Genomic DNA, 27,368 nt, shown 5'->3' with positions numbered 1-27,368 from the left:
ATATATATATATATATATATATATATATATATATATATATATATATATATATATATATATATATATATATATATATATATATATATATATATATATATATATATATATATATATATATATATATATATATATATATATATATATATATATATATATATATATATATATATATATATATATATATATATATATATATATATATATATATATATATATATATATATATATATATATATATATATATATATATATATATATATATATATATATATATATATATATATATATATATATATATATATATATATATATATATATATATATATATATATAATATATATATATATATATATATATATATATATATATATATATATATATATATATATATATATATATATATATATATATATATATATAAATATATATATATATATATATATATTGCCACGTCTCTTTTCCACTGAAGGTGGAGGGGAGACCGAAGCAATCCTACTATACTTTGCTCACTTTGCTACCGATTGGAAGCAGTAAGTATAGGGCCCAAGCTGCTCAGTTTCTCAAAATATGGGCGGGGTATAAAAAAGAAAGTAAATAAATCAAAGGTTGGAAACCGGGGCGCCAGCTAGGACAAAACCCCAACCTATACTGTAAGTTAGTGATAGTGACTAGTGTCCTTGCTCACTAGCCACCCAACAAACTCACAAAGTTAACAAAGTTCGAACCCAAATAACCAAAAACCAAATAAATAATTAATAAATAAACCGGCACGTCAGTTTAAATCTCCATATATTGGCTCAAGTACACACTAAGCACAGGAAGCTTGGTTACGATCGATCGTTTACAAATAACTCTTACAAACAAATGTTTCTATAATTGGGTACTTTATCTTTACCTTAACTGAGCTCTTTAATTTATATTGATATTTAAAAATTGAAATTTGTATTTAATAGGAATAAAATTAACCGAAACGTAAATAGAGGCTTATCTGTGATCCTCCAGTTACCAGCAACGAACGAGTCGGGCAAGCTCTAAGATGGCTGTCCTGTATACTGCCTACGGGTTCACCAGTCAGTGGGATAGGCACGAATGCTTATCACTCTTGGACGAGGAGATATGCACTGCAACGTCCTGAACCGAGCAAACTTGAAGACTTGAAGAATTCTTGGGTTGCAGAATTCATAACACGTGCCGTCCACGATGTAAGGAGGCACCAAATCCAATTGAACTGGAACTGGGGAAGCCAGTACCAAATGGGAAGCCAAAACCAGTCCAACAATCAAAAACTGGTTCCAAAAGGAAGACCAAATCCAAAACCAAAAACCAGAACCAAAAAACCGCCTGATGATCGTGGGTGGCGGTGAAGAGTGCCAGGTGCTACGTTGGTTAGCTTTAATCCAGCCTAAGCTGTAATGTTGGGGACGTCCAAGTAAAATACTACCAACAAGACGACGATCCGGAACTTCTATACGATTTCAATCCGGTTTAATCCTCGAAAACTACGAGATGCCACAAACTTATTCGGATTGAAATCTTGCAACCACTTGCACCGGCGGAAATCGTAGAGCCAAAGAAAGAAAGACCGATGAAGTTTTACAAAGTTCCAATTCAATTCAATTCAATGATGCGTTTCACAGATAGCTGTTGGGCACGACTACCAGGATCATTCGCCCATTGCCGACTTCCGTCGAGGATTCTCGGATCTTCTCCAGGAAGGAGACAGAATTTTGAAGTTCTAAATGTCGAGGATTTTCGTATCTTCTCTGGCGAAGAAGACTGATTTTTGAAGTTCCAAATGTCGAGGATTGTCAGATCTTCTCCAGCGAAGGAGACTAAACTTTAAAGTTCCAAATGTCGAGGATTTTCGGATCTTCTCCAGCGAAGGAGACTAATCTCAGAAGTTCTAAATGTCGAGTTTTCGGATCTTCTCCAGCGAAGGAGTTCTTCTTTTGAAATTCTAACTAATATACATGATGATTAAAACCAACCCATAGACCATGAGCTAGCAAATCCAAAAGCGGTTATAAGCAGATACCACATGCATCAAGCAATCTAACCACAGGTCGTGCAACAGAATCCATACATCCAGGGTGAAAAAGTGCAGAAAAGGCACTAATAGGAGCGGGTAAGCTGGCATCAATGAGGGACTCATACAAAATTTGGGAGTTATTCCGATGCAGAGCACAATCTAGTCTAGCTTCTGAGGCTATTCTATCCACCGTTTCATTATGTCTTATCCCCGAATGGCTTGGAATCCAGCATAACGATATTTTCCCCCCAAGTCTGCGCTTCAAAATATCAATCTTTGCTTTAATATCTAGTAGAATGTAGCTGTTGGAAGCTTCAAACGCACTGCATCCGAAGCTCTGCAGGGCACTTTTGGAATCGCAGACAGTTACTGCCTGTTTAATATTATAATCTAATATAAGATCTAGGGCGTAACTAATAGCTACCATTTCTGCAGAGCAAATACAAAACGCGCTATTCAACCCATGCCCGACCCTAACATTGAGAGACGGAATAAATACTCCAGGGCCAACTCTATCATCTGGTCCCTTAGAGGCATCAGTAAATATAAATGTCTCTTCCCGTGGGAGTAAAAAAGATTCATTAATCATGACTATATCCGGACCAAAGTCACGAATAAGTCTAATAATACTATCCTGATTACTTCTAATACCGCAAGTGTTCCAGTGAATAATTGGGAAATTACTAATTTTAACAGAAAGAATTGACTGTCGATCTGGGAACATTAATAAATTAAAACCTGCATCCTCCGGGAGGAGGCAGGGAGTCAAAAAGACTCTCAATTTCATGGTAAGCACTTTTACTGGGTATATTGGACAAAACTTTTTTCTTTAAATTTTCAAACCGATACCAAAATTCACCAGAGGAAGAAACCCCTGGAGAAGCAGTGTCCATCTCGGACTCTGACGATAAGTCATTTAAATATGAGGGAGAAGATTGACTTTTGCTAGTGTGATTCAACTTCTGCCTAGTCAACGGCGGCACGAGACAATCCCTGTGGGCGTCCCTATCATACCCTGATTCTATTTGGGGGGACTTACGCTTTTTTGCTATGACAGAATAAGTTTTAGAAGCAGATCTAGGGGAAGGCTGAGAGACGGGGGCAACCGTGTTATGAATAGGAGGGAAATTTTCATTAGAGCGATTAAACTCACTTGATTTGGGGCCTCTTGGAAAGAGTTTGGCCGCTTCAAAAAAGGATAAGTTGTACCATGCCATAGCCTCATTGATTTTCTTCTGTCTGTCCATTTCTGGACATGATCTATCAGTGGCCTGATGAGAGCCTTTACAGTGGATGCAAGTTGGCTTTGGAGATATTTCGCAATTACCCAGGCTGCATTTACCTTCATGATTTAAGTGGTCTGTCGGGCATGGTTTCGTCTTATAAAACTGTTCTTTCAGTTCACAATGAAATACTGGATGATCTCCAGCGCAGAAACTACATCTACCCTTGCTTTTACATTGGTTTTTCCAATGACCAAACCTGCAACAATTCATACATAAGACAACAGGACTAACATATTTTTCGATTGAACACTCATTTTTATAGATACAGATTGATTCTGGAAGAGTTTTACCCTCAAATGTTATTATATAATCATTAGATGGAACTGTCTTGAAACCAAAAGTGCCAGGCAGAACACCTGGGCATTTGACCCTTTTAGTTAGTCTGCGAACATTAACAATCTTAACGCGCTTTAGCGATCTTCCGATATTAACCTTGGCTTCTGCCTCAGAGTAAAAATCATCCTCATCAATTAAGTTACCAATGTCCCTCACCAACCCTCGGCAAGTGACTAGTCTTTGAGGTATATACTTATTATACCCACCAGCTGTCAAATATGATTCATTAGATAAAAATTTATTTGCAGACTCAGAGGTGTTAAACTCCAAACCGATTTTATTGGCTCCTTTTCTAGAAATTTTCAATATACCTTGAACTCTCTGCACTTGAACTAACTTCCCAAAGTTCATAGGATGAAGAGTCCCCACCTTACTTGTAATCCCCTCCAGAATCACCATAAAAGGCCCCTGATCGGTGATTTCATATTTTGTTTTCCGATTTACTGTCCTTCTTATGTTTGCGGAGATTTTGGCAACTTCCCGCAGGATTTCAGCGTCTTGCTCGAACTGATTCTTGATAATCTGGATCTCTGCCGATAACTTTGACAACTCTTCCCTGAGGGCACATCAAAATACTGGAGCCTGGAAATATCTTCAGCAGTTTTTTTGCAATCCGGTGGCAAAATGTTACAAATAATGCCGTTCAACGGACGATTTTGAGAATCATTGGATAAACTGTCATTTTCTTGTGCTGCACTAACCGTCGGGGGGCCCTCGCCCCCCGAAGAGTCCCCCATGGTTAAGGTTAGAGGGCCAAGAGGAGGAAACTACCAGCCACAAAAACTGATATATAACTGGATGCGTTAAATGGACTCACCAAATAACAGAAAACAATAAAAATTAGGGCCGATGCCTAAAGATTTGCACAACAATACTCAGGTAGTCTTCACTCCTTCGCTGTTGTACCGAAAAAGCTACAAAGTTCCAAAAAAAGAGAACGATGGTGCTGGCAATACGATGTTCGGTTCCGACACCACTAGGGTCAATGGGCCAATAATGACAGAATTTAATCAACGCAAGGAGACTAAATATTACCTAACTACTACCCGCTATTACCAATAATAATCAATTATTACACACACATGAATGAGATTACACAGTAACGTCTTAGGAAATTGAAGACGAACGTGTGCCAAAGATCGAGTGCTTAACTATACTAAGGGCAAAGTACATTCGCGTTGACAGAGGATTGAAATATAACCTCTCCAAAAAGCAACAAGTGTAAATAAATGAAAGCAAGGGACAAGAATAGAAATTGTCGTTAGTTCGGAAATAAGAAGGAATACAGGACGATCGTCTCGTGCAATCCAACCGCATTCCGCAGTAACATCTTAAATTGCAGCAAAAATGCAAGGACTTACACTTATTTACATTTATTTTAGGACATGCAAACCACACCAAGCAATTAAACAGTTACCGTGTGTTCGAACAGAATGAAGTAGCAATACCAGTAGTTTTGAGGATTAAGACAGTGTAATTGTGAGAATAAAACATTTAATAGGTAGTCTCCGAGCATTATTAACCTACATGTGAGAAACATAAGTCGAATTAGCCAATGACAAATTGAACCCGTTACACTCCCCCTCTTCTTCGGAAGGAGGTTTAATTTCATAGAAAAGTAAACCGACGACAACCGTAAAGCCAACCAGGCCAAACTAGGACGCAAAACTCAAAACCAGATGTGAACAATGACTCCGCAAGAATCACCAAAACAAAAAACCCGAAATAAAAAAAAACGACTTTGAAGATTCTCCAATGAAGCGGAACCCGCATGAATCCGACCAGTCCAATGAGACATCTGGGCACACCCAGAAGGGAGCAACATCCAAAGAGTAAAATGACTTACAACTCTTGATGAAAAATGGATGTTAGCAAGCATTGCGTTACCACCAACCAAGACGGGGGAACCTCGTTTACTGGCCCCCTACAGACTGTAACCAAATGGAGCATCAAACCCGCCAAAATCCACCGGCACTCGTACCAATTGAATATGCTCAAAGGGCGGAAAACCAAAGAAAATCCCAACCCCGTTAAAGGAAAATCTGAAGAAAGAAAAAAAAACAAGTAACCCGCTCTGCGATTTGGGGCGAAGTTGGGTTTTCCTACACAGCAAAAACAAGCCCATAAACCTTTGACTCATTGACTGTGTTAGACAAAGTATCTCTAAATCTTCTAAAAGAAGAGATAGCCAACTCAGAACACAACAAAAAAGAAACCAAGACTCAAGCAAAAGTTGAAATACACTATGGACAATTGTTTTCTAAAGAAAAACAAGAATTGCCTTACAACAAATGGAAACCTTGATTTCACCATTCGTGATGAGAGTGAACAACAGATATTCTGAGGTTTCGAACAACTTGAGCAGCTTTGTAACTTTTTAGAAAGATCCAATGTAAATCCCTCACTACTTACATGTTGGAATCAAGGAACCTTGATAAACTGCTATAACTGCATTGCAAAGGAAACTCTTCAGACCTTATTAAAGAAATCTAAAATTGCTGAAATGGTTTCAGACAATGAGATAGAACCAGCAGGTCAACCACCTAATGCTGACATCATCATCATCGTACTAATGTTAATATCCATTGTATTTGCTTTTATTTACATCAACCTTCTTAGGACTGGCAAAACAAAATATCCTTATATTCCTACAATAATACTTTTTGTCCTGCCTTTGATAATACTCACAGATATTGTAGTAAAATTGCTAAAAGTGTGAAACTAATACTGCAGTTAAATAGGTTCATTAATATAGATTTTATTATAATAATATTTAATTATAGTTTCTTTTATAAGAATTGCATTTTCAAAAACCATTGTTAGTTGTATTGTGTTGTTTTAAGGATAAAAGAAAAAAAAATGAAAATCCCAAAATTAAATACAGCAAATGCAAACTCAATAAGTTCTACGACAAATTCGAACCCATCCCCCTTAAAAAAAAAAAGAAAATGTGTCAATGGCAATACACCAATAGGGAGCAATGAAGAAAAAAAAAACAAAAACAAAATAAATAATTAGTGCTAAGTATTCAAGATCTCCAATAACTAATATTCAAAATTACTCGCTGGCAAAAATATGTGAGTGACCCCGCATTGATTGAAAATTCAAAAATATAGCCAAGTATTTTTTTGCAGTTCGAACCAATATACAAATCCAAACTGACGGCCTATTAACTTAAAACTCAATAAACTATAAAAAATTGACAGAAATATTTAAAAAGCTATAAAAACAACGAACCTAAAAAATAATACTATATATAATAATTTTACACGTTGGGTGCTAAAAAATTCCCAGAAAATTTACACATTGGGCGTTAAAAAAAAAAATTACACGTTGGGCGCCAGAAAAATTGACACGTCTCTTTTCCACTGAAGGTGGAGGGGAGACCGAAGCAATCCTACTATACTTTGCTCACTTTGCTACCGATTGGAAGCAGTAAGTATAGGGTCCAAGCAGCTCAGTTTCTCAAAATATGGGCGGGGTATAAAAAAGAAAGTAAATAAATCAAAGGTTGGAAACCGGGACGCCATCTAGGACAAAACCCCAACCTATACTATAAGTTACTGATAGTGACTAGTGTCATTGCTCACTAGCCACCCAACAAACTCACAAAGTTAACAAAGTTTGAATCCAAATAACCAAAAACCAAATTAATAATTAATAAATAAACCGGCACGTCAGTTTAAATCTCTATATATTGGCTCAAGTACACACTAAGCACAGGAAGCTTGGTTACGATCGATCGTTTACAAATAACTCTTACAAACAAATGTTTCTATAATTGGGTACTTTATCTTTACCTTAACTGAGCTCTTTAATTTATATTGATATTTAAAAATTGAAATTTGTATTTAATAGGAATAAAATTAACCGAAACGTAAATAGAGGCTTATCTGTGATCCTCCAGTTACCAGCAACGAACGAGTCGGGCAAGCTCTAAGATGGTTGTCCTGTATACTGCCTACCGGTTCACCAGTCAGTGGGATAGGCACGAATGCTTATCACTCTTGGACGAGGAGATATGCACTGCAACATCCTGAACCGAGCTAACTTGAAGATTTGAAGAATTCTTGGGTTGCAGAATTCATAACACGTGCCGTCCACGATGTAAGGAGGCACCAAATCCAATTGAACCGGAACTGGGGAAGCCAGTACCAAATGGGAAGCCAAAACCAGTCCAACAATCAAAAACTGGTTCCAAAAGGAAAACCAAATCCAAAACCAAAATCAAAACCAAAAACCAGAACCAAAAAACCGCCTGACGATCGTGGGTGGCGGTGAAGAGTGCCAGGTGCTACGTTGGTTAGCTTTAATCCAGCCTAAGCTGTAATGTTGGGGACGTCCAAGTAAAATACTACCAACAAGACGACGATCCGCAACTTCTATACGATTTCAATCCGGTTTAATCCTCGAAAACTACGAGATGCCATAAACTTATTCGGATTGAAATCTTGCCACCACTTGCACCGGCGGAAATCGTACAGCCAAAGAAAAAAAGACCGATGAAGTTTTACAAAGTTCCAAAAAAAGAGACCGATGGTGCTGGAAATACGATGTTCGGTTCCGACACCACTAGGGTTAATGGCCCAATAATGACAGAATTTAATCAACGCAAGGAGACTAAATATTACCTAACTACTACCCGCTATTACCAATAATAATCAATTATTACACGCACATGAATGAGATTACACAGTAACGTCTTAGGAAATTGAAGACGAACGTGTGCCAAAGGTCGAGTGCTTAACTGTACTAATGGCCGAGTGCATTCTCGTTGACAGAGGATTGAAATATAACCTCTCCAAAGTTTTTTTTTTTTCGGTCAACCAGGTGAAGTGGTGTGCACAATTTTACCTCGGTCCGAGAAAATTTTCATTTTTTTGACGTAATTCTAGTCTTCAACTGAATTTTTCGGTCTGGGTGAGTTTTATATTTAGTCAGCCGTTAATATTTGCTTTGGTTTGGTGTCGCAGTTCGCAATAATTTAGCGCTTTTCATATCATGGCATGTGCTTCGGGGGGTAAAGACCCCCCTGATAGAAACGATCGTATCGTAGTTAATAATCCGATAGTGTTTGCAAATGATTTTGATTCCTTTCAAGCTCAACTAAACTTGTCCCAAGCTTCTACCTCCTCTAGCAGTGGTTATTCATCAGCCTTGACGCTTTCGCCTTTAGCTAAGAAAACAGCACATGCTATCGCTCAGCATCAATACTTCTTAGTACCCACTAAGGAGGAAATAGATTTATTGGAGACAGAGTTACAAAAGCTTAAATCTGTCTTCGTGGAAGATCAGGATGCCCTAAACGAAATTGCAAGAATTTCAGTCAACATAAGGAGAACACTTAACCGAAAGTATAAGTATGAACTTACAGACCAGGGACCATTTCTTATCATAATGGAGGGAATAACTTCTCAAGTTGGAAACATTCACCCGATGAATATTGGAAAAATTTTGCACAGAGCTGGAGTACAAGGTATAACAAAAATCAATAGAAAAGGGGCTAATAAAATTGGAATTGAATTCAGAACATCAGAGTATGCTAATCAGTTTTTGTCAAATGAAAGTTTCAGTTCTGCTAGAGGCTATAATAGGTACATTCCACAACGTCTTGTCACTTGTAGAGGACTAATCAAGGATGTAGGGGACCAAATTACGGAAGAGGATTTTTACTCAGAAGCGGTAGCTTATACAGGAGAAGGATCCCGGGCCAGGTTGATTAAGATATTAAATGTAAAAAGAGTCTTAAGAAGGAAGAAAATACTTGCTATTTCTGGTGAAACAGTAATGAAAACCATCCCCACAAACGATTATATTGTAACATTTGAAGGCAAATCATTACCCCAAACTGTAAATATTTTTAATAATGAAAGAGAAGTGGAAAAATATGTTAACCCGGTTATAATGTGCGTCAATTGTTGCAGATTTGGACATGTCAAAAATAATTGTAGAGGCAAGCCTCGTTGCGGTTTTTGTACAGAAGATCATCTTATGTTTGTTTGTCAAAAAAGAGAGCAAGCAATGAAAAAAATGAAATGCCCTGCAGATCATCTTAACAATCTGACTAAAACGTGTAAAATTCCAAATTGTGAAGTAAATCCAAAACCAAGCTGCGTAAATTGCAAGGGACACCACACTGCTACTGACTGGGGATGTCCCGAATACAAACGGCAAAAACAAATTAACGAAACCATGAGCTTCTACAACCTTTCTTTTTATGAAGCAGCTAAACTGCATCCACGGCTAATTAATGCAAACCAAGGCTTTACCCGAAAACCAGAAGATTTTCCTAGTTTAAATAAAAAAACTCAGAATAAACCTCCTCATCCAACAAGTCCTCAGGGCTGTTCCTCATATACATCAGTACTTAAAAGAAAACGGCCTGACACCCAATTTACCAAAGGGTATGATAAAGTAGCCCATGAACTAACTTTGTTACCCTCAAGTGCAAGAAGAAAAGTCTCATCTATACAAGTAGTTGAAAACTCGACATCAGAGTCGGAAATGGAAGTAACTCCTGTAGGAAATGGCTGGGAAGAAGTATGCAACAAGTTTGAAGCTTTCAAAAAAGACGTTATGTCAATAAAGGGTATGGATGAAAATTGTGTCAACAATATCAAACAATATTTTGGTTCATTTGACCTACGGAGGGGGGGCGGCTGCGATGGCAGCGGTTGACCTACAGGGGTTAGAAAAAGCAAAGGTAATCTTATCACTAGTTTTAATCTAACAGTAGTTTTTACGTAACAAAACTAAGTTTAAGTTTTAGTCACAAGCGTTTTATAGTTGAGCTATAATGAATATCGTTCACTGGAACATTTGCGGGGCTGAAAAAAATAAAGATGCTATCATTAGAGTTATAAGGGATTTTAAGCTACAGATCTTATTGCTCAATGAAACCTTGCTCAAACCCAACACTAACTTTAAAATATCAGGGTTCTCTTCTGTAAGAGCAGATAAACCTAATGGTGCAGATGGTATAGCAATTTTCTTGAAAAACAAAATAAAATATAATATCATCGACTTAAGCAGAATTAATATACCAGAGAGGTGTCAGGTTATTCTTGTAGAGCTTGTCGATTTTTTTATTTGTTGTGTTTACAACCCTCCAGATATTTGTTTGGTCAGGGCAAGCCTCGATTCAATTTTCGATCTAACCCGTAATAAACCCGTCCTCGTTATGGGAGACTTTAATGCCCATAATCCAATATGGGGTTCCCAGGTCAGTTACTCACGGGGAATTAGAAGTGGGAACATTCTTTATGATTTCATTAAGGATCACGATTTGTGGGTACTAAACGATGGATCAGCTACTCGGCTCACACGCCCAGGCGTACACAGCGCTCCAGATGTAGCTTTTTGCTCCCAGAGACTGTCTGGACTTACTGACTGCAGGGTTCTCCAGGATAGAGTGAATAGCGATCATTTTCCTATTTTGTGTATCATCGGAAATAACCGTTGCAACTCAGGTTCGACAAGAAACTACACTAGCAAATATAATTTCAACAAGGCAGACTGGGAGAAATTTTCTGATTTAATCTCCACGAAATTTAGAACTTCACCTCCTATAAATTATGAGGATTTTATGAATATAATTTTCCTATCTATTGCAGAATCTGTTCCAATGCATAAACACTCATTAAACTACGGGTTACCTTGGTGGGATAATGAGTGCACCAACGCTATTAAAAGGAAAAGACAAGCATTCAGAGACTATAAAAACAACCCCTCTGAGACCAACTTCCTGGAATCATTAAGAACCCGGGCACAAACAAGACAGCTGCTACGTAAGAAGAAAAAGGAAGGCTTTGTCAACTTTTGTGAGAATCTATCTCCAAATACTAGTGCAAAAGAAGTTTGGAGCAGTATTAGAAGGTTTGCTAAAGGTATCAGGTACCAAAATTATCATTTTCCCTTGAATTTCTCAATCCCACAAGATATGTTTGATCTTTTGACGCAACCTCCCTCTAGGTTGCCTAATATCCCCGAATGTCGCTTCTCATCAGAATATACAGAAGACTTCCATATCTCAGAATTTGTCGCGGCCGTTAAAGGTCGGAAGAGCAAGAGTCCCGGTGTGGATAAAGTACCTTTCAGTGTGCTCAGCCATCTCCCTGTTGAAGGAGCAGTCTTTCTTATCAAATTTTTCAACAAAATACTTCGGAGGGAAACCACCATTCCAGAGACGTGGAAAACCCAAATGGTGATCGCAATTCCTAAACCGGGGAGAGACCCCTCAGCGTTATCGTCCTACAGGCCCATCAACCTAGCTTCTTGCATAAGCAAAACTTTTGAAATTATGATCAAAAACCGACTGGAATGGTTCGTAGAGAACCAAGGTTTAATAGACGTTCGCCAAACCGGTTTCAGAAAGGGTAAGGGAACTTTCGACAATCTTGCAGTTATCTCCTCAGAGGTCCTCTGCCGTTTGGCTCGCAATCAACTAGCAGCAATGGTGACTTTGGACATATCCAATGCCTACGATAATATAAATGTTGACTTATTGACCTCGGTGTTGGCCAAAATTGGAATCGCCAGAGATTTGACTTTGCTCATTAAAGATTTTCTCACGAACAGGAAGATACAAGTTAAAGATCCATCTACTAATACATTCGTGTCAGGCAGAACCACTAGCAAGGGAGTTCCCCAAGGTTCCCCTCTTTCTCCATTACTATTTAATATTTACATCAATTCAATCAATGAAACAATTCCTGAGAACATAAGACTTTTACAGTTTGCGGACGATACCGCCTTGCTGAGTACTGGGACTGATGCCGAAACAATAGTGAACAATTTGAATAGAACTTTGCAAAATATACATATTTGGTCTTTGAATGTAGGACTTGAGATTAACCCCAATAAATCTGCAGCTATATTTTTTTCCAGGAAGAATTACAAGGTTAATTATCTCCCCAGACTTCACCTCAACACTCGAACCATTGCATGGACAAATTCCATCACATATCTAGGAGTGATTTTTGATCCAAAACTGTCATGGGAGCCACAAATTAGAAATATGATACAGAAAGCTTCAGGTGGGTTGAATATGATGCGATTTATAAGTAGAATCTGGTGGGGGGCACATCCCTCTACCCTTCTAACTTTTTACAAAGCTTATGTTAGACCCCATTTGGATTATGGAGCCTCTTTTTTGGGTGGTAGCTCAAGAAAGTCTATTGCTCAACTTAACAAAATTCAATTTGAGGCACTGAGAATAGCTCTGGGATATATGAAGTCCACACCTACTAACATACTTCTAGGGGAAGCAAGTGAAATGGATTTAGAACACAGAAGATACATGCTAGCGACTAAATCATTATTGAAAGCTGCCAGTTTAGTGGACAGTGAAACCTTAGCTGCGGTTAGATGGTTATATATCACCTATAATGAAAACTATTACTTTTTTCGGAAAAAGAGTATTCCTGCACTTGTGGATGCTTTTGAAAGAGTTGATTCACTGTTAGATACACTTTACAGGAGCCCAGTTTATCCCTGTTTTTCTTGCCCACTGCCGAACCTTTTAAGCTCTGTTCAAATCCAAGACTTAAAACTAAAGAAAGATAATAATAACTCCAAATTATTTGAAATTAAGAAGAGCGAGACTTGGACCCCAGATTTTCATTTAATTTTTACAGACGCCTCAAAAGATAAAGAAGGCCGAGTAGGTTTTGGCGTTTACAACTACAATACGAACCTTAAAATGGGACAAGGCCTACCAAGTGAACTATCCATTTGCTCTGCCGAGATTTATGCTATTGGTCAAGCTCTTGATTGGATTGAATTCAAGGACATCAACAAAGCAGTCATCCTTTCAGACTCCAAAAGTGCCCTCGAAGATATCAATAAAACTGGGATGGATGCAAAGTCTAACTACCTAACCTTGCAGGTTAAGAATAAACTATTTACCTTAATAAAAACGCAAAATAAGGACATCCAATTATGCTGGATACCAAGCCATACCAGTATAAAAGAAAACGATATTGCGGATCAGATCGCCAATGCTGCACGCCTCGAACCACAGGAAAATATAAAATTGAGCTTTAGGGAATTCTTCCCTAAATTAAAGCATAACATCTGGAATGCTTGGAGCGACAGATGGAAACATATAGGATTAGGGAAAGGAGTTAATTTCACCTCACATTATTCTACTCCGCCAACTAAACCCTGGTTTCATAAGCTCGACCTGAATAGAAGAGAAATTACAACTATGTGTAGACTGAGAAGCAACCATTGCTGTTCTCCGGCTCACCTAAATAGAATCAAAGTCAAACTCTCCGGAGACTGTGAATGTGGAGAACTGGGCGATTTAAGTCATGTGCTGTTTGATTGTGCTCTTCATTGGGAAAAATCACAACAGTTGTATGAGTCACTCATTAGTGCTAATTTTCCTTCGCCTCTGCATATTAATTCCATTTTATTTCACCGCACTCAGTTGGATTTTGCTGCTAGAATTGTTTGCCGATTTTTAGATGCATGTGGATTAAAACTTTGAATATTGTTTTCACATATTCTAATTCTTTCGTCCATTTTTTTTCCCTGTATAGCCGTCCAGTAGGATGATGGTATCACCCAGACCCTCTTTACGGAGGCATCCTTCATGGAAATAGTTTATTGCACACCACTACCGTGAAGCTGGCCGAATTGCCTTAGCAGCAGTGGCTAAATAAAGCGTAAATAAAAAAAAAAAAAACCTCTCCAAAAAGCAACAAGTGTAAATAAATGAAAGCACGGGACAAGAATAGAAATTGTCGTTAGTTCGGAAATAAGAAGGAATACAGGACGATCGTCTCGTGCAATCCAACCGCATTCCGCAGTAACATCTTAAATTGCAGCAAAAATGCAAGGACTTACACTTATTTACATTTATTTTAGGACATGCAAACCACACCAAGCAATTAAACAGTTACCGTGTGTTCGAACAGAATGAAGTAGCAATACCAGTAGTTTTGAGGATTAAGACAGTGTGTAATTGTGAGAATAAAACATTTAATAGGTAGTCTCTGAGCATTATTAACCTACATGTGAAAAACATAAGTCGAAGTAGCCAATGACAAATTGAACCCGTTACACTCCCCCTCTTCTTCGGAAGGAAGTTTAATTTCATAGAAAAGTAAACCGACGACAACCGAAAAGCCAAGCAGGCCAAACTAGGACGCAATACTCGCAAAACTCAAAACCAGATGTGAACAATGACTCCGCAAAAATCACCAAAACAATACTAGTAAAAACCCGAAATTAAAAAACAACGACTTTGAAGATTCTCCAATGAAGCGGAACCCGCATGAATCCGACCAGTCCAATGAGACATCTGGGCACACCCGGAAGGGAGCAACATCCAAAGAGTAAAATGACTTACAACTCTTGATGAAAAATGGATGTTAGCCAGCATTGCGTTACCACCAACCAAGACGGGGGAACCTCGTTTACTGGCCCCCTACAGACTGTAACCAAATGCAGCATCAAACCCGCCAAAATCCACCGGCACTCGTACCAATTGAATATGCTCAAAGGGCGGAAAACCAAAGAAAATCCCAACCCCATTAAAGAAAAATCTGAAGAAAGAAAAAAAAAAACAAGTAACCCGCTCTGCGATTTGGGGCGAAGTTGGGTTTTCCTACACAGCAAAAACAAGCCCATAAACCTTTGACTCATTGACTGTGTTAGACAAAGTATCTCTAAATCTTCTAAAAGAAGGGATAGCCAACTCAGAACACAACAAAAAAGAAACCAAGACTCAAGCAAAAATTGAAATACACTATGGGCAATTGTGTTCTAAAGAAAAACAAGAATTGCCTTACAACAAATGGAAACCTTGATTTCACCATTCGTGATGAGAGTGAACAACAGATATTCCGAGGTTTCGAACAACTTGAGCACCTTTGTAACTTTTTAGAAAGATCCAATGTAAATCCCTCACTACTTACATGTTGGAATCAAGGAACCTTGATAAACTGCTATAACTGCATTGCAAAGGAAACCCTTCAAACCTTATTAAAGAAATCTAAAATTGCTGAAATGGTTTCAGACAATGAGGTAGAACCAGCAGGTCAACCACCTAATGCTGACATCATCATCATCGTACTAATCGTAACTAATGTAATGTAATCCATTGTATTTGCTTTTATTTACATCAACCTTCTTAGGACTGGCAAAACAAAAAATCTTTATATTCCTACAATAATACTTTTTGTCCTGCCTTTGATAATACTCACAGATATTGTAGTAAAATTGCTAAAAGTGTGAAACTAATACTGCAGTTAAATAGGTTCATCAATATAGATTTTGTTATTATTGTTGGAATACAATACTTTGCGTGTTAGGTACATTTATTTGTATAAGTAATATTCAATACATATTGCGTTTACGTCTCTTTATCTTTGCCTCTCAGTACCGTAGATATTTTGATTCTCTTGTCTCTGTACTTGACTGTCGTGTGCGCGTCATGCAAAAATTGTGTGTTGTAACTTCTGTATAATAAACGGCCGGTTATTTTGTACGTACTTATTTTATTGGCAAACGTTGATACAAGTAACGAATTCCGCTTGTGCTTATCGCCCTGCAACAGGTTATGGGCCCAGGGCTTTGAACTATTGCGTTGCCAATTTTTTTTTTGTCGTTTGTGTCGTTTATTCAAAATGGCTGCCGATGTAGCGAAAGACGCATTTCGGATATAAAATATGTTCCTAACCTGGCTGTGAATCTATTAAGTGTTAATTCACTAATTTCAAAGGGTTTTAGTGTATCTTTTGATTCGCAGGGTTGCCGAATATTTAATTGCAAAGAATTCACCAACAGGGAAGAGTTGATAGCAACAGCAAGTAATGTGGATGGTTTGTACAGACTTGATACAATACCAGAAAGTGACATCTGTGCAAATACTGCAGAAGTCATGGAATCGCAAATGCTGTGGCACAAAAGGTTAGGTCATCTTAATCATTTTAGCATGAAGTTGTTGAAAGAAGGTTTGGCCTCAGGAATTAGCTATTGTGATACTCAACCTCCATCCTTGTGTGAAAGTTGCATTAAAGGTAAGCATTGGAAGAAACCGTTCCCCAAAAATAGAAATAATGGGGTTGCTGCGAATAAATTAGACTTAATCCACTCAGATGTAATGGGACCTATAGAAATAAAGTCCTGGAGTGGTGCTAGATATATTTTTACACTAATTGACGATAACACAAGAAAAGTTTTCTGTTATTTTCTTAAAAGTAAAGATGAAGTTGCAGATTGCTTTAAAGAGTTTTGTGTTCAAGTCGAAAATGAAACAGAAAGAAAAATAAAAATATTACGAACTGATAATGGTGGTGAATACTGCAATCAGAATTTGGACAAGTTTTTAAAATAAAGAGGTATAAAACATGAGCTGACGTTTCCTTATACACCGGAACAAAATGGTGTAGCCGAACGTTACTACCGCACAATAATGGATAAGGTGCGCTCAATGATGTTTGATACAAATTGTCCAAGCCAGATGTGGGCGGAGGCGGCGAACACGGCTGTCTATCTTATAAATAGATCACCAACTAAAAGGATCAAGGGAGAAACTCCAGAAGAAAGATGGACAGGCAAGAAGGTTGATCTTGGTCACCTTAAAGTGTTTGGCTGTACAGCCTTTGTTCGTGTCCCTGATGGAAAACGAGGGAAACTGGAACAGAAAAGCAAGAAATATATATTTGTTGGCTATTCTGATGTAACTGCAGGATATAGATTAATTGACCCCATTACTCACAAACTTCGAATTGCAAGAGATGTGATATTTTTGGAACAGAAAACTGTGAGTTTAGAATATCAAGCAAGTTCTCAGAACATCGGCGTTATTACCATGCCACCGGAGGGTGCAGAAGTTGGAATGGACCGCAAAAATGGTAATGTAGAACTTCTTCGGCAGACTAATGATGCGGCAAGTGATGTTTCCGAGAGCGAACTTTTTGAAGATGCAGAGAGAACTCTAGTTGACAAAGAAGACAGTTCTTCAGCAAGTTCCCCAGAAAAATTGGAGGAAAATGGTGTACCGTATGATGACGGGACAGTTGCTGTAATTGGACAGGCAGGTGCTATGGAACGGCGAATGAGTGATGTGCAACAGGTTCCTGATAGTGATGTGAATGCTACTGAGGACCGAAGGTACCCAAAAAGAATCTCTCGTAAACCGACGTTTTTTAACGAAGATATTGATTTTGCTATGTTATCTTTAAATGTAGAGTCAGAGCCAGAGACTGTTTCCGGAGCATTGTCTGCACCAAATAAAGATCAATGGATTCTAGCTATCCAAAGGGAGCTTAATGCTTTTAGACAGAATAATGCTTGGGAATTAGTTGACAGGCCTGCTAACACCAATATTGTTAGAAATAAGTGGGTGTTTAAAATCAAAAGAGATCAGAGCGGCCAAATTGCAACATATAGAGCTCGTTTGGTGGCAAAGGGGTTTTCTCAAAAATATGGAGTTGATTATACTGAAACCTTTTCCCCTGTTGTCCGTTTTTCTAGTTTGAGACTTTTGTTTGCAATGGCAGCTGAATTGAATCTTGAAGCTGATCATCTTGACGTTGAAACTGCATTCCTTAATGGTCACCTGAATGAAACAATATATATGTGTCAACCTGATGGCTTCGAGGAGCCTGGTTTAGAAAATAAAGTTTGCTTGTTAAAGAAAGCTATTTATGGACTCAAGCAATCATCTCGTTTGTGGTATGAAAAAGCCAGTAGAGTTTTGAAAAAATTAAACTTTGTGCAGTCTGAGATTGAACCCTGTTTGTATTTTAAAGTTACAGATAACTCCATTGTCATCGTGGCTCTGTATGTTGACGATTTTTTCTTGTTCTATAATAATTTCGAAGAAATTAAAGTGCTAAAATCGGAATTGCATAAAAACTTTGAAATCAAAGACTTGGGGCCTATATCTTACTGTCTAGGCATGAAAATAGAAAGAAATCGTACCAAAAATGAATTAAAATTAAGTCAGGAGCAATATATAACTAAATTGCTTGAACGTTTTCAAATGACTGACTGTAGTACTGTGAGCACTCCTTTGGAGAAAAATAAAAAATTCTCTAATTGTAGAGACTACTATCATGCTCCCTATCAACAGTTAATCGGTTCTATTATGTATCTGGCTGTTTGTACTCGACCAGATATTTGTTTTCCTGTGTCTTATCTGAGTCAATTTAATATAAATCACACTAAGGAACATTGGCTAGCAGCTAAGAGGGTACTTAGGTATTTGAAAGGCACAAAAAATGTTGGTATCGTGTTTAGACAAAGCCACACAGGTTTGTTAGGATTTGTTGATTCTGATTGGGCCAACAATAGTCTAGATCGTAAGTCATACTATGGTTATGTATTTTGTTTAACCAGTGGCCCAATATCGTGGTAAAGCAGGAAACAAAAGACTTTAGCTCTCAGCTCAACAGAGGCAGAATATATAGGTATGTGTGAAGCTACAAAAGAGGCATTGTATTTAAAATCTTTGATTCATGAGCTCTTCACTACTAATAGTGAGTGTCAATTTTTAAATGTATCACAGGCATGTAGAAGTATATAATGACAATCAAAGTGCCATAAAATTAGCCCAAAATCAAATATTTCACAAGCGTACAAAACATATACATGTTAAATACCATTTCTTACGAGAAAAAGTTAGAGATGGTAGTGTTACTTTTCTATACATGTCAACTAACGACTTGGTAGCCGCCGACTTACTTACAAAAGGTCTGGCTACTAATAAACACTTATATTTATGTGGTAAACTAAGCTTGCAATGATTTAGCTTAAAATGGGACTAAAATGTGGCATCTTATTGTACTCGCCTATGTAACGCAAATATTGAGGGAGAATGTTGGAATACAATACTTTGCGTGTTAGGTACATTTATTTGTATAAGTAATATGCAATACATATTGCGTTTACGTCTCTTTATCTTTGCCTCTCAGTACCGTAGATATTTTGATTCTCTTGTCTCTGTACTTGACTGTCGCGTGCGCGTCATGCAAAAATTGTGTGTTGTAACTTCTGTATAATAAACGGCCGGTTATTTTGTACGTATTTATTTTATTGGCAAACGTTGATACAAGTAACGAATTCCGCTTGTGCTTATCGCCCTGCAACAATTATAATATTTAATTATAGTTTCTTTTATAAGAATTGCATTTTCAAAAACCATTGTTAGTTGTATTGTGTTGTTTTAAGGATAAAAGAAAAAAAAATGAAAATCCCAAAATTAAATACAGCAAATGCAAACTCAATAAGTTCTAAGACAAATTCGAACCCATCCCCCTTCAAAAAAAAAAAGAAAAAGGTCAATGACAATACACCAATAGGGAGCAATGAAGAAAAAAAAACAAAAACAAATTAAATAATTAGTGCTAAGTACTCAAAATCTCCAATAACTAATATTCAAAATTACTCGCTGGCAAAAATATGTGAGTGACCCCGCATTGATTCAAAATTCAAATTCAAAAATATAGCCAAGTATTTTTTTGCAGTTCGAACCAATATACAAATCCAAACTGACGGGATATTAACTTAAAACTCAATACACTATAAAAAATTTATTTAAAAAGCTATAAAAACAACGAACCTAAAAAATAATAAATTTTACACGTTGGGTGCTAAAAAATTTCCAGAAAATTTACACATTGGGCGTTAAAAAAAAAAATTACACGTTGGGCGACAGAAAAATTGCCACGTCTCTTTTCCACTAAAGGTGGAGGGGAGACCGAAGCAATCCTACTATACTTTGCTCACTTTGCTACCGATTGGAAGCAGTAAGTATAGGGCCCAAGCAGCTCAGTTTCTCAAAATATGGGCGGGGTATAAAAAACAAAGTAAATAAATCAAAGGTTGGAAACCGGGACGCCAGCTAGAATTCAATTCAATTCAATAATGCGTTTCGCAGAAAACTGTTGGGCAAGACTACCAGGATCATTCGCCCAAACGCCAGCTAGGACATAACCCCAACCTATACTATGATGCTGGCAATACAATGTTCGGTTCCGACTTCACAAAGGTCAATAGGCCAATAATGACAGAATTTACTCAACACAAGGAGACTAAATATTACCTAACTACTACCCGCTATTACCAATAATAATCAATTATTACACACACATGAATGAGATTACACAGTAACGTCTTACGAAATTGAAGACGAACGTGTGCCAAAGGTCGAGTGCTTAACTGTACTAATGGCAGAGTGCTTTCGCGTTGACAGAGGATTGAGATATAACCTCTCCAAAAAGCAACAAGTGTAAATAAATGAAAGCAAGGGACAAGAATAGAAATTGTCGTTAGTTCGGAAATAAGAAGGAATACAGGACGATCGTCTCGTGCAATCCAACCGCATTCCGCAGTAACATCTTAAATTGCAGCAAAAATGCAAGGACTTACACTTATTTACATTTATTTTAGGACATGCAAACCACACCAAGCAATTAAACAGTTACCGTGTGTTCGAACAGAATAAAGTAGCAATACCAGTAGTTTTGAGGATTAAGACAGTGTGTAATTGTGAGAATAAAACATTTAATAGGTAGTCTCCGAGCATTATTAACCTACATGTGAGAAACATAAGTCGAAGTAGCCAATGACAAATTGAATCCGTTACACTCCCCCTCTTCTTCGGAAGGAGGTTTAATTTCATAGAAAAGTAAACCGACGACAACCGTAAAGCAAACCAGGCCAAACTAGGACGCAAAACTCAAAACCAGATGTGAACAATGACTCCCCAAGAATCACTAAAACAATACTAGTAAAAACCCGAAATAAAGAAGACCAGTCCAATGAGACATCTGGGCACACCCAGAAGGGAGCAACATCCAAAGAGTAAAATGACTTAAAACTCTTGATGAAAAATGGATGTTAGCCAGCATTGCGTTACCACCAACCAAGACGGGGGAACCTCGTTTACTGGCCCCCTACAGACTGTAACCAAATGCAGCATCAAACCCGCCAAAATCCACCGGCACTCGTACCAATTGAATATGCTCAAAGGGCAGAAAACCAAAGAAAATCCCAACCCCGTTAAAGGAAAATCTGAAGAAAGAAAAAAAAAACAAGTAACCCGCTCTGCGATTTGGGGCGAAGTTGGGTTTTCCTACACAGCAAAAACAAGCCCATAAACCTTTGACTCATTGACTGTGTTAGACAAAGTATCTCTAAATCTTCTAAAAGAAGGGATAGCCAACTCAGAACACAGCAAAAAAGAAACCAAGACTCAAGCAAAAGTTGAAATACACTATGGACAATTGTTTTCTAAAGAAAAACAAGAATTGCCTTACAACAAATGGAAACCTTGATTTCACCATTCGTGATGAGAGTGAACAACAGATATTCCGAGGTTTCGAACAACTTGAGCACCTTTGTAACTTTTTAGAAAGATCTAATGTAAATCCCTCACTACTTACATGTTGGAATCAAGGAACCTTGATATACTGCTATAACTGCATTGCAAAGGAAACCCTTCAAACCTTATTAAAGAAATCTAAAATTGCTGAAATGGTTTCAGACAATGAGATAGAACCAGCAGGTCAACCACCTAATGCTGACATCATCATCATTGTACTAATGTTAATATCCATTGTATTTGCTTTTATTTACATCAACCTTCTTAGGACTGGCAAAACAAAAAATCCTTATATTCCTACAATAATACTTTTTGTCCTGCCTTTGATAATACTCACAGATATTGTAGTAAAATTGCTAAAAGTGTCAAACCAATAATTAAATAGGTTCATCAATATAGATTTTGTTATTATAATAATATTTAATTATAGTTTCTTTTATAAGAATTGCATTTTCAAAAACCATTGTTAGTTGTATTGTGTTGTTTTAAGGATAAAAGAAAAAAAAATGAAAATCCCAAAATTAAATACAGCAAATGCAAACTCAATAAGGTCTAAGACAAATTCGAACCCATCCCCCTTCAAAAAAAAAGAAAAAGTGTCAATGGCAATACACCAATAGGGAGCAATGAAGAAAACAAAAACAAATTAAATAATTAGTGTTAAGTACTCAAAATCTTCAATAACTAATATTCAAAATTACTCGCTGGCAAAAATATGTGAGTGACCCCGCATTGATTCAAAATTCAAATTCAAAAATATAGCCAAGTATTTTTTTGCAGTTCGAACCAATATACAAATCCAAACTGACGGCCTATTAACTTAAAACTCAATAAACTATAAAAAATTGACAGAAATATTTAAAAACAACGAACCTAAAAAATAATAAATTTTACACGTTGGGTGCTAAAAAATTCCCAGAAAATTTACACATTGGGCGTTAAAAAAAAATTACACGTTGGGCGCCAGAAAAATTGCCACGTCTCTTTTCCACTGAAGGTGGAGGGGAGACCGAAGCAATCCTACTATACTTTGCACACTTTGCTACCGATTGGAAGCAGTAAGTATAGGGCCCAAGCAGCTCAGTTTCTCAAAATATGGGCGGGGTATAAAAAAGAAAGTAAATAAATCAAAGGTTGGAAACCGGGACGCCAGCTAGGACAAAACCCCAACCTATACTATGGTGCAGGCAATACGATGTTCGTTTGCAACATCACTAGGGTCAATGGGCCAATAATGACAGAATTTAATAAACGCAAGGAGACTAAATATTACCTAACTACTACCCGCTATTACCAATAATAATCAATTATTACACACACATGAATGAGATTACACAGTAACGTCTTACGAAATTGAAGACGAACGTGTGCCAAATGTCGAGTGCTTAACTGTACTAATGGCATAGTGCTTTCGCGTTGACAGAGGATTGAGATATAACCTCTCCAAAAAGCAACAAGTGTAAATAAATGAAAGCAAGGGACAAGAATAGAAATTGTCGTTACTTCGGAAATAAGAAGGAATACAGGACGATCGTCTCGTGCAATCCAACCGCATTCCGCAGTAACATCTTAAATTGCAGCAAAAATGCAAGGACTTACACTTATTTACATTTATTTTAGGACATGCAAACCACACCAAGCAATTAAACAGTTACCGTGTGTTCGAACAGAATAAAGTAGCAATACCAGTAGTTTTGAGGATTAAGACAGTATGTAATTGTGAGAATAAAACATTTAATAGGTAGTCTCCGAGTATTATTAACCTACATGTGAGACACATAAGTCGAAGTAGCCAATGACAAATTGAACCCGTTACACTCCCCCTCTTCTTCGGAAGGAGGTTTAATTTCATAGAAAAGTAAACCGACGACAACCGTAAAGCAAACCAGGCCAAACTAGGACGCAAAACTCAAAACCAGATGTGAACAATGACTCCCCAAGAATCACTAAAACAATACTAGTAAAAACCCGAAATAAAGAAGACCAGTCCAATGAGACATCTGGGCACACCCAGAAGGGAGCAACATCCAAAGAGTAAAATGACTTACAACTCTTGATGAAAAATGGATGTTAGCCAGCATTGCGTTACCACCAACCAAGACGGGGGAACCTCGTTTACTGGCCCACTACAGACTGTAACCAAATGCAGCATCAAACCCGCCAAAATCCACCGGCACTCGTACCAATTGAATATGCTCAAAGGGCGGAAAACCAAAGAAAATCCCAACCCCGTTAAAGGAAAATCTGAAGAAAGAAAAAAAAAACAAGTAACCCGCTCTGCAATTTGGGGCGAAGTTGGGTTTTCCTACACAGCAAAAACAAGCCCATAAACCTTTGACTCATTGACTGTGTTAGACAAAGTATCTCTAAATCTTCTAAAAGAAGGGATAGCCAACTCAGAACACAACAAAAAAGAAACCAAGACTCAAGCAAAAATTGAAATACACTATGGGCAATTGTTTTCTAAAGAAAAACAAGAATTGCCTTACAACAAATGGAAACCTTGATTTCACCATTCGTGATGAGAGTGAACAACAGATATTCCGAGGTTTCGAACAACTTGAGCACCTTTGTAACTTTTTAGAAAGATCCAATGTAAATCCCTCACTACTTACATGTTGGAATCAAGGAACCTTGATAAACTGCTATAACTACATTCCAAAGGAAACCCTTCAAACCTAAACCAAATCTAAAATTGCTGAAATGGTTTCAGACAATGAGATAGAACCAGCAGGTCAACCACCTAATGCTGACATCATCATCATCGTACTAATGTTAATATCCATTGTATTTGCTTTTATTTACATCAACCTTCTTAGGACTGGCAAAACAAAAAATCTTTATATTCCTACAATAATACTTTTTGTCCTGCCTTTGATAATACTCACAGATATTGTAGTAAAATTGCTAAAAGTGTGAAACTAATACTGCAGTTAAATAGGTTCATCAATATAGATTTTGTTATTATTGTTGGAATACAATACTTTGCGTGTTAGGTACATTTATTTGTATAAGTAATATGCAATACATATTGCGTTTACGTCTCTTTATCTTTGCCTCTCAGTACCGTAGATATTTTGATTCTCTTGTCTCTGTACTTGACTGTCGTGTGCGCGTCATGCAAAAATTGTGTGTTGTAACTTCTGTATAATAAACGGCCGGTTATTTTGTACGTACTTATTTTATTGGCAAACGTTGATACAAGTAACGAATTCCGCTTGTGCTTATCGCCCTGCAACAGGTTAAGGGCCCAGGGCTTTGAACTATTGCGTTGCCAATTTTTTTTTTGTCGTTTGTGTCGTTTATTCAAAATGGCTGCCGATGTAGGTTCCGCATTTTCTGCGATCGAAAAATTGAAAGGTCGAGAAAATTATAGCGACTGGCGATTTCAAATCACTGCTCTGTTGAAATATGATGGTCTTTGGAAATGTGTGATGGGGCAGATGGTTACTTTCGCGACTACTGACGAAGCTCCAGCAGCGGTTGCAGCACGCCGGGAGGCAGCACGTAAGGAAGAAAAAGCGTTATCCAAAATAATTCTTTCCTTGGACAAGTCAACGTACCCGCACGTGATGCAGGCGAAAACATCGATAGAAGCTTGGAAGGCTCTCGAAAAAGCCTTTGAAGACAAGGGACTTCATCGACGTCTGCGCCTTTTAAGGAATCTGTGTTCCATTAAGTTGAGTAATTATGATACAATGGAGGGTTATGTTAATGAAATTATGTCTCTCTCGCAACAACTTAATTCGATGGGTAGACCTATTGATGATGAGTTTTTAGGTGTTGTTATGCTCCAAGGGCTCACTGAAGATTGTGACCCGATGGTGATGGCACTTGAAAGTTCTGGAACTGACATAACCTCAGATTTTGTAAAGACCAAGCTCCTGCAAGATAAAAAATGGCAGAATGGTAAATGCTCAAATGGAGACACAGCACTGATATCAAAAACAGGTAAAAGGACTCCTTGGTGCTGGAGATGTCACTCTAAGGGGCACTATAAAAATCAGTGTACCCAAAAACAATATAACCATCAAAATAACTTTCATCATGCAAAAGTTAAAAACATGAATAGCGACAAAGCTTTGTTTGCAGCTTTTAATATAAGTGAAAGACATATTTTACCAAATGTATGGTATATTGATAGTGGAGCTACTTCTCATATGACTGGTAATAGTGCATTGTTACCTGTGCTGTCTGACAAAAATAAAGGACAGGAAATTATAGTTGCTGACAATGCTAGGTTGTCTGTTGCCGGAACGGGAGATGCAGTTGTCAAGTTGCAGCAAAATGGCAACGAAAGACGCATTTCGGATATAAAATATGTTCCTAACCTGGCTGTGAATCTATTAAGTGTTAATTCACTAATTTCAAAGGGTTTTAGTGTATCTTTTGATTCGCAGGGTTGCCGAATATTTAATTGCAAAGAATTCACCAACAGGGAAGAGTTGATAGCAACAGCAAGTAATGTGGATGGTTTGTACAGACTTGATACAATACCAGAAAGTGACATCTGTGCAAATACTGCAGAAGTCATGGAATCGCAAATGCTGTGGCACAAAACGTTAGGTCATCTTAATCAATTTAGCATGAAGTTGTTGAAAGAAGGTTTGGCCTCAGGAATTAGCTATTGTGATACTCAACCTCCATCCTTGTGTGAAAGTTGCATTAAAGGTAAGCATTGGAAGAAACCGTTCCCCAAAAATAAAAATAATGGGGTTGCTGCGAATAAATTAGACTTAATCCACTCAGATGTAATGGGACCTATAGAAATAAAGTCCTGGAGTGGTGCTAGATATATTTTTACACTAATTGACGATAACACAAGAAAAGTTTTCTGTTATTTTCTTAAAAGTAAAGATAAAGTTGCAGATTGCTTTAAAGAGTTTTGTGTTCAAGTCGAAAATGAAACAGAAAGAAAAATAAAAATATTACGAACTGATAATGGTGGTGAATACTGCAATCAGAATTTGGACAAGTTTTTAAAACAAAGAGGTATAAAACATGAGCTGACGTTTCCTTATACACCGGAACAAAATGGTGTAGCCGAACGTTACAACCGCACAATAATGGATAAGGTGCGCTCAATGATGTTTGATACAAATTGTCCAAGCCAGATGTGGGCGGAAGCGGCGAACACGGCTGTCTATCTTATAAATAGATCACCAACTAAAAGGATCAAGGGAGAAACTCCAGAAGAAAGATAGACAGGCAAGAAGGTTGATCTTGGTCACCTTAAAGTGTTTGGCTGTACAGCCTTTGTTCGTGTCCCTGATGGAAAACGAGGGAAACTGGAACAAAAAGCAAGAAATATATATTTGTTGGCTATTCTGATGTAACTGCAGGATATAGATTAATTGACCCCATTACTCACAAACTT

The 27,368-nt window shown here is 37.5% G+C and overlaps 1 protein-coding gene across 3 annotated transcripts; it reads right to left on the bottom strand.

The window, feature by feature from the left end:
* Positions 1–554: 554 nt before the first annotated feature.
* LOC132705024 (uncharacterized) lies at positions 555–4,566 on the bottom strand. Of its 3 annotated transcripts, none has more exons than XM_060675431.1 (2): positions 3,183–4,566; positions 555–1,957 (listed from the first exon to the last, which is right to left on the bottom strand). In XM_060675431.1, exons 1-2 carry the CDS (start codon positions 4,048–4,050, stop codon positions 1,833–1,835), a joined length of 993 nt encoding a protein of 330 aa, XP_060531414.1. In that variant the 5' UTR covers positions 4,051–4,566; the 3' UTR covers positions 555–1,832. The 3 variants fall into 3 exon arrangements, with proteins under 3 accessions (XP_060531414.1, XP_060531415.1, XP_060531413.1); XM_060675432.1 differs by having other exon boundaries at positions 555–1,961; positions 3,183–4,564; XM_060675430.1 differs by lacking the exon at positions 555–1,957 and having other exon boundaries at positions 1,979–4,233; positions 4,469–4,549.
* Between the last annotated feature and the right edge of the window lie 22,802 nt (positions 4,567–27,368).

The sequence above is a fragment of the Cylas formicarius genome, unplaced genomic scaffold, assembly GCF_029955315.1.
Source record: "Cylas formicarius isolate icCylForm1 unplaced genomic scaffold, icCylForm1.1 PGA_scaffold_7__23_contigs__length_41026272, whole genome shotgun sequence".
In the NCBI taxonomy this organism is placed as follows: Eukaryota; Metazoa; Arthropoda; class Insecta; order Coleoptera; family Brentidae; genus Cylas; species Cylas formicarius.
This window is presented reverse-complemented; position numbering and strand designations above follow the sequence as displayed.

Excerpts from the sequence above, each read along its gene's own strand:
- LOC132705024 (XM_060675430.1), bottom strand. The coding sequence starts at position 4,050 with ATGGTGATTCTGGAGGGGATTACAAGTAAGGTGGGGACTCTTCATCCT.